Source organism: Amblyomma maculatum, chromosome 2 (genome assembly GCF_055883805.1).
Source record: "Amblyomma maculatum isolate TAMU_Amacu chromosome 2, ASM5588380v1, whole genome shotgun sequence".
In the NCBI taxonomy this organism is placed as follows: Eukaryota; Metazoa; Arthropoda; class Arachnida; order Ixodida; family Ixodidae; genus Amblyomma; species Amblyomma maculatum.
The window spans coordinates 85,907,642-85,925,964 of NC_139345.1; the positions used below are offsets into that span (position 1 = coordinate 85,907,642).

The 18,323-nt window shown below is 46.2% G+C and overlaps 1 protein-coding gene across 2 annotated transcripts in view; it reads left to right on the plus strand.

Annotated features, from left to right (window-relative positions):
* The window catches only part of LOC146199202 (uncharacterized), a 220,516-nt gene that overhangs the window by 135,776 nt on the left and 66,417 nt on the right, over positions 1–18,323 (plus strand). The window contains exon 1 of one of the 2 annotated variants that reach the window (XM_084594677.1): positions 2,434–2,770. The exons of the other annotated variant lie outside the window; for it this stretch is intronic. Coding sequence (XP_084450803.1) covers positions 2,756–2,770 — 15 coding nt within the window. The 5' untranslated portion in view covers positions 2,434–2,755. Of the gene's footprint in view, positions 1–2,433; positions 2,771–18,323 lie in introns of those variants that run through there. 2 annotated transcript variants of the gene reach the window in all.

Consider the following 18,323-nt stretch of genomic DNA (forward strand, 5'->3'; position numbering starts at 1 on the left):
CGAGAATTTGGGAGAAAAAAAGTTTTGTGTTACTGTAGCAAGTTGAAGCCAAAATATTTGCTAATGTAAAGTTTAACAACACAAGGTAAGCCAGTCTAGCGCTGTATATTAACTGCAAACGTAAGCAAATTAGAACAGGAGCATTTTTTACTTAAGCTTTTGATGTCGACGTTAAGAAGCCTATAACGTAATAAAAATTGTGAGCAGAAAAACTTTTTTTTTTTTTTTTTTTTTTTTTTTTTTTTGCCGGAGCTTCAACAACAGCGATTAGAAGTGACGAGGGAGCGACGCCGGGTTATGAACTGTAGAAATATTAACTTGCAAAAAAAAAAAAAAAAAATGTGTAGAGACCTGCCTAGATGGGAAAGTGCATATCGTAAAGCCGTGCATCCCATTGGCGAGATCCCACGCCCAATGTGAGATGTCGTGGTCCTATACCTGCAAAGTTAAAGTTCAGTCGGCAAAAAAGTAAAACGAAGCATTAAAAATTTCTGAGTCACTCTTGAAGGGGGCGGCTGGAAGGCTCAGCTGGGAGGGGGTCTGTTTTACCTATTTGTTGAGTTTTTTTTTTTTTTTCTAAAAAAAATGGCCTTACTGCCTTTTAACCAACTTTTACTGACTTTACTAATCTCGCACTTAAAGGCGGATAAGAGGTGACTTCTATTAGGTCGTAATACGTCCAGAGATTGTTTACACTTTTTGGACAAGGGTTACAGAACGTAATTTTGGGGCATATTGTATAACAGCAACAATAACGATAACAATCGATGCATAGCGAAAGCAAAATTTCGCTATGCATCGGAAGTTCACGCCATTTCATTAATATGATCATATAAGTACCCTACAACATTCCACGCATGACACACAATGGTTTATAAAAGCACCACAACAATATTATATGGCAATCGTAATTACTTTATAAGCGCAGCAAGAACTCTAAAAGCGAATCTTCCCCGTGCACCTGAAGCTTAGTCCGTTCCCACAAACGCGTACTTACCAGCATTTTACAATATCCCGTAGATGCCGAACACGCGCAATTAAAACCTGTCCCAGATCCCTAGACTTGAGTTCTCCAGAGATTACGTAGCCTTGTGACCACCCTTCATTAAAAAAAAAAGAAAAAAAAGTACTGAGTTCGATAAAACCTTCTTGCCTGGTGCCCCTACTATTAAGGACAAAATTCAATACAAAGTGCGTGTCTTAAGTAGAAGTAATTACATTTTGCAGAAAGCTATCCTGGCTGAAAGAAAAATATCCAGAAAATATTGAACGCGGCAGTTTATTTCACCCTTTTGTTAATGCATGCAGATATTCAGGATTTTTATTTTCTTCCGGGTTTTATGTCAAGGTTGCGCTCTTTAGTGCTCCGCCTGTATCAAGTTTATAGTCACATGTTCAGAAATTACATTATGTAAGTAAACGACGGTGAATGCTTACTTAAGGACGGAAACTCGAAGAATGAAACAACATAAAACACTGCATTCACTACCCGGCCCATCAACGTAATCCTCTTCTCCGATGCACATTTACCGTATATCTCGAGACATTCCCGAGAACAAAATTTGTAGGCCACGAGGCTACAAAGCTTCGCTGTAGTCCTTTACAATGAAGCCTCATCATCGTGGGAGGTCTTTACGAGTGCTACTTCTTTCTACTGAACACAAAGCGTACGGAAGAATAACCAATCGCGGAATATTAAGCGACGCGTAATGAACCGCGTCGTGCACCCGCTGTCATTAAGACGTCAGAAGCGCTCCGTCTTTGAGACTCAATGCTCACGGCATAAAATTAAGCCCTCCCTCCACAAATTATCTTCCATAGTTCTCTGTCTCCTTGTACTCTTTCTTAAGCGACCGCGGATAATCATTTCAATACAAAGGCTCGCTAAAGACGAAAAAAAAAAAAAGGAAGACGAGGTGAAAGATGCTACCTGCGTGAGTGAGAGGTTCGAGATCGTGCTCGTCATCAGTATCCCACGTGTTTATTAATCGTCTCCCATATTGTACTGCTCGGCTGCGTTTACAGGCGCGGATTGCGGAATGCGACCCGGAGGTGTGGGGCCACACCGTCAAACACGAAGGACTTGCGGAGAACGCCGCCTATTCGTTCGCACGGATGCATTTTGCGACGGCGAAAGTTGGGAGAGGAGGTACAGGCAACCGACGGGGGAAATAGTTGCTCGTCGCGCCGGGCCAGGCCGGGCAGTGTTCGACGCGAGAGAGAGAGAGAGAAGCAGAGCTTGGCGGAGAAGGCAACCCTTGCAGAGAAAGCCACCGCATGGCTTCTCGGCTCCCGAATGCACGAGGTATAACACGAGGTGAGCGTGAGCGCGCGAGGCGGGGTGAGAGTGTGCGGCCTCGTTCGGGCAAGAGCGCGTTCTGCCCCGTAAAAGCAAAAGGGCGAGAACTCTTTCCCGCCAGACGCCAGTGGCGACGACAAAAAGCTCTTCTCGGTCAGAGTCGCTGCCGCAGTTGTCTGGCGTAGCAGCGAATCCGTTCGGACCTCGAACGACGACTCTTGAAGGTGCTTCTCGAAGCGACACGACACGACTCGACCACCGCCGACTCGCTTGGGTTAGAGCGAAGTGATTCGCTCGTGCCGACCGTGTTGGACCTCGCTCTCTCGGAGATTTATCCAAGCGCCGTTCGGCGCAACCGCCTATCGGAGAGTGTATCGAGTGTGTGATCGTCCCTGCAGACGCTTGCTGCAGTGGTTTGGTTAGCGTCTCCTTGAAGAGAGAGTGAAAACTGCCAGAATGGGGCTGCTACAGGTAAGCATGGACGCCTTTTTCATTGCTCTCTGCTTAAATTTCAGTTTGCGAGCACTCTGCCTTAACATCAGTGGCTACTCATTCTCCCGCGGCATGTGCCGTACGCGCCAATCTTAATTATTTTCATTCATTCTGAATATTTGTCCCAGAAAACGTTGCTGGGCTTGCAGCTTTTCATATCTTATGCAAGTTTAGTTTGGTTTGATTTGTTTTATGGAGTTTAACGTCCCAAAGCGACTCAGGCTATGAGAGACACCGTAGTGAAGGGCTCCGAAAATTTCAACCACCTAAGGTTCTTTAACGTGCACTGACATCGCACAACACACGGACGCCTTGCTTTTCGCCTCAATCGAAAAGCGGCTGCCTGCGCCAGGGTGCAATCTCGCATCCTTGGGTACAGAAGTCGAGCGCCCTAATCACTCCACCACCGCGGCGGTGTTTTTATGAAAATAAGTACTTAACACTCGTATGCCATCACGGGCGAGAACCGGAGAGCAGGCGTAAGCATCACAACTTACGCACACGAAGGATTCTGTGATTCGGTGCCAGTTTTGATGATGTTCAATTCCAGCAATGACGAACCGTTACAAGCAAGCTTTTCAAGAACTTTCCAAGCATGTGAATGGTCCTGTTAGCTGTACTTTGTTCCAGGAGGCAGGGCATTGAGGAGCAGTATTAGAGAGACAACAAACATCATCCCTGAACCTAGCCTGAACACCTCAAAAAATGCTAATTAATACTTACTAAGGAAACACGCATGCCGTATACTAGGAGTGGAACTCTAATATTTTCGCAGTCCACAGAACAGGCGCACAGCAATGATAACTTGCTCAGATAATAGACAGCCTGATCTACTAGAAACCTGTATCATTCTAGCATGGACTGGAAAGTTATTTATTTATTTATTTATTTTATTTGCAGTACCGCCAGTCTCTAGTTGAGACCATAGCAGGTGGGCATTACATTCATAATATCGACAAAATGATGATGACAAGAATTAAAGCAGCTCTACAAAAATGCAGTATTAGGCAATTCTTAAAGCACAAAAAACTGAAAATGTGTTATCAAAATCGCGCAAACAGCTCACAAATATAAAGAACGCATACAGGTTCAAAAACGAAACAATGGGATAACAGGCTGTCGACTGCGTTAAACAAGTGAACGAAAAAAAAGGAAGCAAAATTTGTAACCGAATAATATCAGCTCACACCGTGGCCTGTAGTTTGGAACAAAAACTTGAAAATGAATTAGCGTTAGTAACAGATGAGGGCAGGCAATTCCATTCGCTTGTTGCCAACGGGAAGAAATAATGTTTAGAGGTCATATCAAATACACCTGAACAGGAAACGGTGAAAAATGCTGTTGTTTATAATGCTGCTCGGACTAAAATGGCTCACCTGCCACTTTAAACTGGCTGTCTACGTACCCATAAGTCGCTGTCAAAAGTAGCGCATTTAGTGTGGGGCACCATAAACGGATTCGTAATATTGTCGGCAAAAACATACCGGTATAGGTTAAGTGTTCAACAGTAAATCTGCCGACAGTCACTTGTTCATACAGCACAGGTATTCTTTTTCAGCAATATACCACGTACCAGAAACATTCAGCTCAGTAATCGCTATGATCCTGCTGCTGCTTTGTGAGCATTGTGTGCCGTGTGACAATTGCAGGGAACGTAATGGAGCTACGCAATGCCTTACACGACGGCCTTGTCACCATTGACTGTTCCGAGAGGTTACAGTTATACAGGGTCATTGCTGCCTCGACACACGATGCTGTACGGCTCCTATATGCATGTTTAACTGTGCTTGAATCACCTTATGAAAGACAACTGTGAAAACAAAGCAACCCTCCTGCACGTTAGAGAATACCAGGAGGTCTAAATTTCCGGAGCCCTCCACTACGACTTCTTTCTTAGCATGAGTCGCTTTGGAACGTTAAATCCCATAAAAAAAAAAACCAAATCAACCCTCCCGCACATCCCATATATGGCCGGCATACTACAGACATCACCGATCAAGACCGAGGAGCCTCGTCGTTTTAATTTTCAGCTACAGAGAAATCGCGAGTTAATGGTAATGTTCATACAACAACTAGAAGACCTTCTGTATCCACCGTGACGTTCCCCAACACCTCTATCAAAATTTGTTATATGGCTCGATTTTAAACAAGCGTGGTTATCATGACCTGTCGTCTGTGCGATAAACCAGTGTGCGCAAATGCAAGCGCGATGCACAAACCTAGAGTGGATATGGGGAGCTGTTCGCCAACGGCTTGACTGCTTCTATGTGTTGTATGGGACAAGGCATCTCAAGCCATAAACTAAGCGTAAATCACTAAGTCCATTCAAGCAGGCGACACAAAAATTTTCCATCAGGGTTTTAATTACTACATCGAAGGTGGCGTCATCCGTCGCGTTAACAGCCCCAGAAGCACGAACGGCCTTACTCAAGGCAGTACTTTCTGTTCTTTCCTCTTCGCTCTTTCTCTCTGCTTTCTTCCTCTTTTTCGTCCTTTTCCCGACGGCATGCTTTTGGTGTCCACCTAGTTAAGGAGGTTACTGCCAGATAGTTCTCCCCTTTGCAAAGAAGTTAACCTCAAGACCCATAAAATGTAGTGAATGTGCACTGGATGATGTGAATTTCCCGTGATGAAAGTAACTAAACGAAATACTTTACCGAATTTAGTGTCCTGCATCAGGCGTGTGCTGCATACGCTACACATACAAGGACCATGTACCTTTCTGCTAGCTTCCGATTCGTTTCCATCAATACAGAATATCTGTTTTAATCAACTGCGCAATCTTGGATGCTGAGAAGTTATATACGAGCCCCCTCCCTTTGATACGTGTAGACAGTATTTCTAGGTGTATTGTTTGTTGACAGTGACCCATGACTTAGTTTCGGCCAGCAACGACTGGGACATTTTGTGAGAAGTGTTTGCTTGTGACCTGTTTGCTTTAAAATGGGTTGTAGTGTTTCGTTCGAACCAGTTCTTATCTTTCGAAGTATTAAGGATGCCAAGCTGGCAGCTAGTTCTAAACATTGAAAATGTTCTTGTTATATTGTCAGTCCTCAAAACCATGCAGTACTGAATATTGCTAGAATGATCAGAATGGAATTCGTTTATTAACAAATTCCTGCCGAATATTCACCGAAGCATTGTTAGATTGAAAGGCTGGTTGCATACCTGTTTGCGCAATTGTATAGAGAAAGGACACGTGTATAAATTTTGTCTGTTCGGGACTGCAATCACAGAGCAGCAGCTGCCAAGGAAAGAGTGAATTCCTGGTCAGCGAATAATAATAGAAGGGCAATAAGTCTACGTGATGGCTAAGGCAGGTTCGTGCACTATGGGTTTACTTTGTGTTGGCACAAGTATAAAGTATTGTTAAATTAAGCCCTCCTGCGTTTTGAATAATTTCCACTCCCATTTTGCCGCTGTGTTCCACAAAAGAAAAGTTTAAATTTAAACGAATGCAATTTTAATAATAACAAAATCCCTTAAAGTCGCTTTGACACAGTGTGTGTTCGTAGTTTGGGGTTTATTGCGAAACGCTGAAACTACTGTATGTGCAGAATGCAACTATTATATAGGTTCGCGAGGTCTTGCTCACGACTATCGGTAGAAGTCAGATAAACGGCTATAGCCCTTTAGAGCTGCCTGCAGGCAGTGCCGTGTTTTTGTCGCAATTTTAAGTAAGCTTAGTACATTTGGAACCACACGAACATGACGCCGATCATTGGATGCCTGAACTTTAAAAACGGGCTGACGTGTGTTCGCACCCAACCTGCGGGCGTCGTTACTGGCCATTAAAGTCTTACTAGATGCGTGAGTGTCGTGAGCAGGAATTGAATCAAATATCACGTGATTTCGTACCAAAGTTGTGACGCAACCGTTCTTCGTGCATTGTTCAGGATGACGTCACACCATTTCGCTTTCCATTTAGCATCCATCGCCTAGTGAAGTTGGAGGCAAGTTTGCGACAGGGGTTTGAACCGATGCTATATGTAGCATACTTCCAACTGTGAAGGCCCCATTTGTCATACAGCACGCGTTCTTATCAACCTTGAGACGCAACCGTTCGTTGTACAGCGTTCTGAGTAACGTTGCACGATATATCGCGTTGCACATAGCGTAATACGTCTCTTTGTCTAGTTACAGGCTAGCTCGTGACAGGGATTTCAACCAGCGGCATATGTATGTTTAAAGCTACGCATTTCCTCGACTTAAAATATTGGGACGCCACCGTTTGTCGTTCAGCTTTACGGTATTGTCATTCGATTATTCGTTGCACATGTCATACAGAGGTCAGTCAAGTTATAGACTAGCTCCAACCGACGACATATAAACTGATGATGAGACATATTCATGCTTTCGGCTTCGCGGCACGCAAGCAGTCTTAAGTACTCTCCGCATGTTTTTTAACTCAAGCATCGAACAATGCTGCCTGTGCTTTTAACTGCAAAGAATCGTGTTTTTTTTTTCGTAATTAGTCCACTTTAGCTGACGCTCACAGGAAACGAGCATTTCAGAGTAATCTCTCCTAGAAATACTCCGCCATGTATTCAAGTGCTTCTTATCTGCCTAGACAACTCTTTAGATCAGCACGATATTCGTAAATGGGGAATTCACCAATTGCTTATGATTAATAATAATTTAATTTTTCCAAGTTGCGTGGAACGTCTATATTGTTCTTGCATGTAAAACTTGTTGTAAATTAGTTGTAAAACCACACGGCCCGTGACATACACTTATGAATGTGAACGTTTCTTTCTTTTTTTTTTTCTTTTTTCGTCACAAACTTACTCCTAACACTTGAGCTTGTCAAAGGGAGTTTTTCTCGCCCGGTATAGACTGGCATTTATTGCACGTAGCATCTGATACCAAATGCCTTTGACTACAATGCAAGCTGTATCGTTTATACTCGCTTAATGAACGCTCCATTCCCTTTTGACACGCAGTCTGCTCCTGATGACATTAAATACCAGGCGCCGCATTTCGAAAGCGCATCATGCATACGCCAGAATTCTGCAATTACTTTGTCCGCAAATCAAAATTCCGGTTATGCATGCATCGAGCAAAGGCAGCTAGAAAGGAGGTCGATCTTGTGCAGCATATATGTACTCCCGCACCAATACGTACTGCTCTCTGAACAGAGATTTCGATGAACGTGGCGACTCCGCGTGGCGGTGTATCATGCGGCTCTTCAGTAGACTATGCTGTGCCATGAGCCCAAAAGGATCACATCAAGCCTTAGAACAATCTATTCTATAAGCACAAATTTAAAATAGGGCATGATCTCAATGGTTATTTTAGAGCCAGTGGAAGAAAGAATATCTGGTAAAAAAATAAGATATCACGGCAAGACACAAAGAAATGATAGATATAGTCCATGGCTTCTGACACAAGCATCAGTCCACTGGCCACAGCAAAAACTCCTTTTAGCACGAGACCACGTGTTGACGGGTATGATAGACCTGCGCAGTTTATTTCAACCGATTTAATACTCGCTTCACTGGAAGGCTTGGTACAGGGAATAACGTCTCAGTCAAAACTTTTGTCGGCAATTTTCTTAAAGAGAGATGTATATAGGATGGGATAGCTATACTGCGTCATTCCGGTAGCCAGTTTTTTCGCCTGATAAACTACCACCCCTTTTTTTGCCACCCAAAATATGGCACATACCCACAGCGGGGGATTTTTCAGGGTTTGGTGACAATCTTTCGGGCTACACTTTGGATGTCTTTGGCTTCGCCGTCTTCATCTACTCTGACAAAGTTGCACTAAAGACAAGAATCGGTAGTACTCATTTGAATATGATGCTGTATTTTGACACATGGCCGGACTCCAGGTGGCGCACGGAGAGGACGACATTGGAGTTTGAAGAACTAGTTTGTTCTGCGAACGCCTGATTTACATGATCCATTGATAGTTTGTTTGGAAAAACCTGCGTCATAGAGCGGGTATACCGCGTACACCTGATTTTCATGGTTCATTGATTGTTTGGAGCAACTTGTGTCATAGAGCGGGTATACCTATGCGAACAGGCTGTGTATGTTTTCCCGAGTTATTATGTATTCGAAACCGGGGTCGTCCGCATTGTCTGACTCACAGTATCACTGGGCTAGACGACGAGAATAGCAGGGCGCAAGACGACGGCGACAGTGGGACACATCAGGTCGTAAGGTCGTCACTCAGCAGAGCAAAGCAGTGCAAAACCAGGGAAAGTGGTGCCACATTACAGTATTGCCCGCTTAGGTGTGCTAAACCGCTGGCTAACTTTTGTCCCATATTCCATTTCAATATTTCAATGAATATTTTACCTCACATAATAGACGCACCCATACAATATTTATTAGTTTGTTCTGGAGAAAAATGCGTTCATTGTGCTACTAAATGCGGTCTTCGTCATTAGCGATGAGGACTGCATTTCTTGTACAGGCGTACAGCCGTCTTTCAAGTTTCAACAGAGAACCATGAAAAATTATGCGATCGGAGATTTAATGGTGTTGGCATATCAGAAACATTAATATTATATTTGATTTATATTTACCAGTAATTTTACCAAGCAGACATGAGTTTAAAGGGAGAAAAATTGCTGTTGACTGTATGGTTTTATCGTGTTATGGTTTTATGGTGTTAGCATGAACTAAAAGTGCTAGCCATTTCCTGGAGCGTTTGAACAACATGCCTCTGTCGGAGGAGTTGTTGCTGGGTGCAATTGGCAGGACAAGGAGAATGGTTTCCAGGCATGCGAGATTTTTGCCGTTCTTGTGCGATCCGGACTTCACTCGCGCTTGTAACGCAAGTTGCAGGGCCTGTATATATTTTCATATGCCTTCTCCCACCTCGTCGCCCATCATGATCCTCTTTCTTCTCCCCTTCCCCAGTGGAGAGTAGCACGCCAGATTTTAATCATTCCGGCCTTTCTGCCTTTCCTATCAATAAACCCATCTATCTATCTCGTGTTTAACGCCCCAAATTCAGTCTATGAGGGAGTTCTTTAATGTGCACTGACATCACACAGTAAATGGTTGCCTTGAGTTTTTTTGTTTTCACCTAACTGCGGCCTCAGCGGCCACCTCCCCCGGCTCAGTAGTCGAGCGCCCCAACAACTGAGTCCCCGCTGCGTGACTGTGGTTGGCTACGAGATGATAACTACTTGGCAGAGTACGGATCAATACGTGTGGCATCGAGTCGTTTAAATATCTCACTCGAAACGCGTGCCTCTCAGCTCCTAATATGACGTCATGTTCTCGAAATGATGAAAGGCATGCGGGCGGGGTAATGATTAAAGTGTGCCGCACTTTTCAAACCACTCCGGGTTCTCCCACCTTCATTCACACGACACGAGACGATTTCTGCTCCGAAAAGTGGCCCACAAACTCAGCTTCCGAGCCTTAATGACCGAATTCTCTTTGATTTTTATTTCCTACCTTCCTTCACGTCGCGTGTTTCCTGCCTGCCCTCTTTTCGTGCTTTGAATAATTAAAAAACAAAAAGCAATGAGATCACTTTCTCCTGGCGCTTTCCGATTTACGCGAACTTGCTTGGGGAGTGCTCCTGTTCCCTCCTCCCATCGCGTTTTCTCTCTTACACGTCGTATCAGGCGGTCCTAATCTCCTCGGCAGCTCATTACGGCGCGTTTAATGTAGCTGAAAAGCGAAACGTTGGTGCGCATACAGAATGAAATCAACGCAAAGTAAAGAAAGAGCATGTTTTTCGCGAAGTTCGCGACAAGTGCGTCGGCCACGTAAGGACAGCTAGGACGCGCGAATTATTCTTGTTGTTCGCTGGTGCTTTTTCGGCGTAAACACCTTCCATCGGCCAAACCTGAGCTGGTGGGAACGAATTTCGCTTTCGTTCCTCCAGATTTTGACGCTTCGAATACGCAAAGCAGTGCCCTGAATCTTTCTAAACGCACTACCTGAAGCAAGAACAGAGAAAAGCGGTAACCATTATGGAAAACAGCGCGACGCATAAGCTTTCACCCGTGTGATCCGGATAGCCGACGCGGCCAGACATGTGTGACGGCGGCGTTCAAATCGGGCGTCCCTGCGTCTCTGCCCGGCCTGCGGCAGAAAGAAAAAATCAAGCGCAGTGGAGATAGAGAAAGGAGAGGATAATAGTTAAACAGAGTGCGGCAGTCTACGCATTCACTATACGGAAGCGGCGGCGTGCCTACCTTCAAGATGCATGGAAAAGCCGGGCTCGTCGCGTGAGCGGTATCTGGAACGCCTTTGATGCGCTCGCGTGTCTCGTTTAGTACGTCGTCGACTTTTTCTGGGGCAGGGAGTAAGCTAAACGCATACAAGTGCATTGCTCCGTAGAGGGCGGAATCTCGCGACGATCAAAAAGACAGGCATCGTATAGTGGAGAGTGAAATGGATTCGACGTGTTCGTGAAATTGGATCGATGAGGAAAGAGATGGCGTGTCTTACAAGCTGGCCAATTAGTCTGCTTGCCGCGTGAAGTACCTGCACAGCTATTCTGGTTTCTTTCGAAGGCTAAAGTCTCCTTTGTGCGCTTTTGCTCCGCATTGTATGTGTGGTTTTACTTTGCCGACACTGCCAGATCTTATTATTATGTATGTGGGACGCGCTTCCACATGACATCCTTCAGAGTATAGGCAGAACGGTATTTCAGATACAGGTCTGAGGAGCCATGTTTCACGTGTGTCATACTTTGAAATATTTGAAACGACCCTGCATATTTATCTGGAACACTGTCCCACATATCCTAAAGGTCTGTATCAAAAGCGGATGCTTTTTTTTTTTTTCATTTTAGGTGGAACTTTGCTTAGGGTATTCTGGGGCAATACGTGCATCTCCGTCTAAATATCTAGAATCGGTGTGGAAAAAAAAATCAGTTCGATTTTCCAGTTTTTAGCTCTAATCTATGTCACACGATGAAATAGGACAGGGGGCAGCACTTTGCGACCCCGCGAGTTCATGAACATTGATTTACTTTTGAGCATCACGCCGTGTCCAATGATTCGGTTCACGACACAATGGTCCCGCAGTTTGCTCTAATCTGAACATACATTCGTTGGTGAGGGCTAAAGGAACAGGGGCAGTTGATCTGGCAACATAAGGATCGCACAGGCCAAACCGTGTCATCTCTGTGCCCTTGTAAAAAGTTTCCGAGAGCAGGCCACCCTATTAGTATGTGAGATACGCGGCCCAAGAAAGAGAAGCTGAAAGGAATGAAAAGGCTCGGAGGTGAGGCGGAATCTACTTGCTAACACCTCCGAGAGATCGTGCGCTGTTTTCGAGAATTTCTTCTCTTGAAAGGCTACACGGGGCGGGCGCAGACGTATCACATACCAGCCCTGGCGCCCATCAGTGGGCCGTTTCGCAATTTCTTGAAATTGAGTTAACCACTTAAGGATAAGGCTTGTCGTCTCAATTTTCTCTTCCGTTTTGCCTGATCGAATCTCTTCTCGAGTCTTCTTTATGCACGGCATTATGGCGTACGATGCTTAACGTCCCAAAGCTACTCTGGCTGTGAAGAACGCTGCCATTGTGGGTTGCGCGCGGATAATTTCGATGACTTCTTGGGGTTCTTTAACGTGCTCTTACATCTCACAGCTCACAGTCGCTTTGTATTTCTCCTCTATCTAAACGCGCCTGCTGCTGCCGGGATCGAACCCGGGTGCCCTGGCTCAGTAGTCGAGCGCCCCAACCACCGAAACCCTGCGACGAATTTCTAAGCATGGAACTCCTAACCAAACTTCACGCTCGTATTGGTTGGCTGTGTACTACTTCATGGTAGAAAAAGGCGTTAAACATTATAAAAACAGTCATGGCAGAAGAACGATGCAAAAAGAATGCATGCAAAAAGAAGATGCAAAAAGAAGATGCAAAAAGAAGAAGGGTGGATAGCGTCCAACTTGACTTTGTGTTTGGATATTTTTCGTACTATTTAACCATTTAAGCATAAAACACTCACTAGTGACGAGCATTCATGCATAAAACCTTGCTTGACTTCGGTACATTTTTACTGACGTGTTTTGCAACGCCCTACCGTAATTGTTTTGTTGTTGTTGTTTTTTTTCGTGCTGCTGCATCTAGCTAAAATTTTTGACTGGAACTTTACGTGACACATGATGATAAACGCAGCTGCAGGATAGACAACGTTACGCAGAAGAAAGACACGCTCACAAAGACAAGGAAGATGCTGCACTGGATCGATGTGCAGACCATGTTTTCAAAGAAAATGTGTACTGTCAAATAGCTATTTCTTTTGCATCATTTCATTATCTGTTGATTTCTACCTACCCGTCACAAATGCTCGTACGATATAACTGCGTAGCCGTTTTAACATGTCTACCAAGGCCTCCTTCTTTGGCGCCTTTATTTGTACTATATATCTCACTGGATGACACTATTGAGTCATTTTGAGCTTTCCACGCCAGACAGCTAAGCCCTCGGCGCAGAGATCAACCACACTAGGGCTTCGTTACTACTTTTTTTTTTCTTTTATCAAACAAACCCGCCCCGGAAGCCTACAACACTCGCTCGACAACAAGCTTAATTGCATCCACCTCTTACAACGGGAACCCGCAGTGAAGTTATTTGCATGCTTTCTTCAGATGCCAGAATAAGGTGCGACGCCGCGATAGGGTTTGAATTTTTGATGAAGCTGTGCCGTTGCCAGCAGTTGCTTTAGTCACTTGAAAAGCAGTACGCACGGAGTACAACACTCTCTCTGTGCGGTCAAGCTACTTTTTATCGCCGCTTTGCATTCTTGCGCAAGGTTCTTTATCGCATGGTAACTAATCACGAGCCGGAGCAGGATATGTGCATTCAACACCCGTCATGTCGGCTGTTTCATTGCCAATGCATGCCTTTCGCCAACGTTGTTACGCCTCTGATGGAAGTGTGGACAAAGGTTCACAGCTTTGCTTGTGCAGTGCGGTAGTGACGTCACCGTACCTGCTGTCCTTGAATTTGCACAGTGTTCGACCCTGTCGAACATCGCGGCTGAGAGGAAATAAGATTAGCGCAATCAAGCCAGGGTCGTGTTATATATATTAACGCTGGAGAGACTATGTTACCACTGTGCAGGAAATATTCCAGACGTAGCTCGATTTCTTTATTCTGGAAAAGTGTCCACCACATAGGAAAGTGATCTGCCATAAACGCTAATTACTCCTGTTCTTGCTTTAACATCGAGTGTCTTTTGTATGTCGATGTAGCTTTTCAACATCGCTGATCGCTTGTTTGCGCCGACCGCTACAAGAGTTTTCCCGTTATCCTCGCGTTCTCTCTCTCTCTCCCTCGTCGCCAGAACAGCAGCAACGGGGCGCGTTCCAGAGACCGCGCGCGCCTCAGAACGCAAGAGGCGAGCAATTAAAGCAGCTGCTCAGCGGGCAGCCGAAGCGGCGGCAACGCCTGCAACGGCAACAGGAGAAGCAGTGGTCCCCTTTCCTCTATCGCGCTGCGCGGAAGTTGATCACGGCTCGCCATCGACGACCTCCGAAGGACGGCGGCTGTGGACTGCAGACACCCGAGGCGAACGCCAAGGTCTCTCACAGACTCGTATATGTGTATAACAAGCAGCACGTGGTTGCTGCCTCTACCACTGCCACAACAGCCACCACCGTTGCTGTGTCCTGGAAACGCGGTAGGCGAGCGCACTTGCCTGGCTGCCAAAAGAGGCAACTAGAGTTCCGTACTCTCTGTGCGGCGACCAGGCACTAGCGCTCCACCTCCGTGAGGCGTATGCGGTGTAGGCACGCGCGAGGGAGTGCCGCCACGAGATCGCTTTCGCCCGTCAATGATCGGTCCGAGCGCCCATTGTCCGCTACCTCCAGCGATGTCAGAAAGCTGAAGCCGACCAACACCCCTCTTCGCGAATAGTCTGATGCGGGGGCGGGGGTGCTCGGCACCTCATCCCCCCCCCCCCCCCCCCCCCCCCCCCCTTTCTCGCCAATCTTTTGCTTCTTAACACGGTCTAACCCTGCGTGGCGGAATACTTTGCGCAACCCGAAAAGGAAACATCTTTTTTCGGCTCGCGCGGCCGCGTGCTTGGGGACAAAGACGCGAATGGAGCTGAGACAAAAAGAGGTGAGGGTAAGGGGAGGAAAGGTGTGATGTTAGAGGGTTTTCCAAATGGAGCACGGTATAACATTAGACCGACGAAATAGGAAGTTGGCGCGACCCTCGATGAATGAAGCATGCACGGAAGGCTTTTCACCGGCTCCGCGAAATCGCGCCATTATCCGCTTTCAAGGATAAAAGCAGTGCGCCGCCGCTCATATTGGCTCTTATTCATTACACTTACACCGCATTGCACGAGATCGTAGCCCAACTAAGGGTAAAAGCTGGCTTCGCTTCCACGCAACGTCGTGGCCTTCGTCCGCTATTGATATGACTTTTATTATTGCCTTCACGCCAAGGAATTGTCCGCAGTGCTGTCTGCAGCGAACCCCGCGCAACTTGTAGCGTTTTAAAGAGGCTTGGCCCGCACGAACATGCGTAAATAAGGTTTTAGCTTGGCATTCGTTGTTCGTGAAGGAACAACGTCGAGGCACAGTACGCCTGTCACAAACTCTCTCTTTCTCTCTCTGCTGGTCGTAGTTTTCTCACGTCTTCCTAGCCGTGTAATGGCGGCCAGACGGTTCGGCACGGAAACGAGGAAACCTCGCTTAAGGGCGTGGCATATAATCGGCCGAGAAGAACGCGAAATAGAACGGACAGGAGCGTATGTGCTCGTGTGTGTCCTGATTGCAATCGTAAGGACAGTCTTCAATCAGGCAGATAAAAGGAGAGCCGCCCTTGCAGCGTTTCGCGCTAGCGACTAACAGAAACGGGCGAAACAGGCAAAGCGCTGTTGTTCGCCGGCGCTATTGCAATGGGTATACTACACGCTCAAGGTATTGCTTAATGCTTTAGCATACTGTGGAGCACATTCTGGGGCAGGAGGTATGCGCGTTGTAGTGCTACCACGTGTGGTGTTTTGTCCCCGTAACCCGGAAACAGGAGGAGCCCGAGAACTTCGCCCACGCCGGCTAGCTGCTCTTTATCTTCATTAAACCTGACAGGCGGACGGGAGAAGTGCGTCGGCGCCGATAATTGGTGGTCAGCGTGCGTGAGGCTTCGTTACGGGAGCGCGTCGTGCTTCGGCAGTTCTTCGCACAAGGGGTGGTCATTCTTTTATCTTCGGGAAGTGGGTGTTTTTGTGCTCACTGCAGGCTTCTACAGCTTTTGCGTGAGGAGAGAGAAATATAAGGGGAGAGGACGGATGACGTAGCATGTGTAGTTAGCATCACGAGGCCGTGGGCCGTGGGGCGGAGGAGGCTTCATCGCTCCAGCGAGTTATTTCATTAGCCACAGCGCAAATGAGCTCGGAGGAGTTAAGAGGAGACCTCCCTGCAGGTGCTCGGTGATAGGCCCTTTGTAACGGGGTAATTTTTGTTTTACTTTAGCTCGCAACAACTTTTCGAGCACCGGCCTTCCGGTTTACGTTGCTTCTTATTTCGCGGACTGCATTAATTGGACTGGTTCGTAATATATGCCAAAGCTTAGTTACACGTTAAAAGCTGGGTCGTGTCATTTGTCTGCTCTAGGTTTCCTCGGCAGTTATTTTCTTGGCCGATGTCGTAATTATCCTTCACGACAATAACTGGGGTGCCATGATATTTCGACGGCTGGTTTGGCAACTGCACGAGTCGATTTTCGTGTTGCCCTGACCGGTTACATTTTTCAGTCAGGGGAACAATCGTGCAAATTTTGTACTGCGCCGTAGCCACTTTAAATATAATTGGTTCACAGGAAGGGAAAGGCGCAATATCTGTCACACTTGTTTCTGTGGATACCTGAACCGCGCCGTAAGGGAAGGGAGTCCAATACACTATAGCGCAGCAAAAGACGAGGACACAAGAGCGAGAGACGAACACCACGAGCGCTCTTGTGTCCTCGTCTTTTGCTGCGCTATAGTGTATTGGAATCATGTACCAACAAGCCCAAAAAACTACGCTAGGGAAGAGAGGAGGGTGGGAGTGAAAGTGGATAGAGAGAAAGAGGAGCCGTAGTGGAGGGAGTTATTTCGACCACCTGAGGATCTTTAGCGTGCGCTGACATCGTACAGCACACGGAGGCCTCTTCGTTTCGGCTCCATCGAAACGCAGCCGCCGCGGTCGGGATCGAACCAGGGTGCTCCGGCACAGTAATCGGTCGTCTTACTACTGCACCACCCCGGCGGGGAGCCACATGCATAACGCAGTTATAGTCTCCACATTAAAATGTGGAAACTTTTTTAGAAGTCAGTCTTTCATTACCATGCCGTTCTCCCCACTGCCTCCTCCTCCTCTCCAACCCCTCTCCCCCTGCTAATCGGATTTATCTCTCCTTTATGTGTTCATTACAACTTTAATCTTGGTAAGGGTATGAGGAAATGAAAAGCACATCAAGCAGCTCACTCTGGGCGCACAGTTGAACCTTACCGTGGGGGCAGAATGGAGAGGAGAAAAACGGTGAGGGGAAAGACAGGCGGATCACGCATGGTCTAGTGCACACGTTCAACCCACTATATATATATATATATATATATATATATATATATATATAGTGGGTGCAGATGTCTTCGAGCTCGGCACGCCAGCGTATTCAGAGCTTACGAGAAATCTATACGGCAGCGCAGCGCTCGTTAACAACTCCAAGATGCAGCAGCGCTTTGATACCTTGAGCACCCAGAGCGAGTCTCCTGCCCATTTGTTTCAAGCTTCCTCCCATCACGCTGTGACCTTCCACCTCCTTACGCTAAGCAGCTGGGTCACTGAAAGCCTTCTCCGAGAGAATCAACTGCCACGACACACTCGCCTGGCAACAGTTACCGTTCAACGCTCATTTTACCGTCACCGTTGCAAGGGCGGAGGACACACGTTTTTCTAAGCAGGCTGCCACGAAGTTCACGACAAGGTCGCTGACCGAGGCGACGCAAGTCGGCTTTCCTGGACCTCTAGGCATCGGTAACGCAGTTGATTAGGAAGGGAGAGGAATATGCAATATGGCCATCAATACAATATTCAAAGATGTCGCAACAAACCGAAAAGGCTAAGTTGTGTTGCATTCGCTAGGCAGTGAGAGATTTCATACAAGACAATAAAAAAATTCAGGAACTTGGATTTTTTTTCCTTGAGGTTATGATGTCCTTGGAACTCTTTTTTTAAATGACTTCACGATGTTCCTGACTGCAAAAAGAAAAAAAAAAGAAAAAAAAAACATTTTTCAACCTTCGTCAGTAGTTGACTCGGAGCGTCTAAAATGGCGTTATAATAACCTTTTTTTTTTTTTTTTCCTTAGCTAACAAAGACAAGAAGAAAGGTAGAAAGGTAGGCTTGAAAATCAATATGCAGAAGACTAAGGTAATGTTCAACAGCCTCGGGAAGGAACAGCAGTTTACATTAGGTAGCGAAATACTGGAAGTAGTAGGCGAATATGTCTACTTAGGACAGGTAGTAACCGCAGATCTGGACCATGAAAAGGAAATAACAAGAAGAATAAGATTGGGATGGTGCGCATTTGGCAAGCACTCGCAGATTATG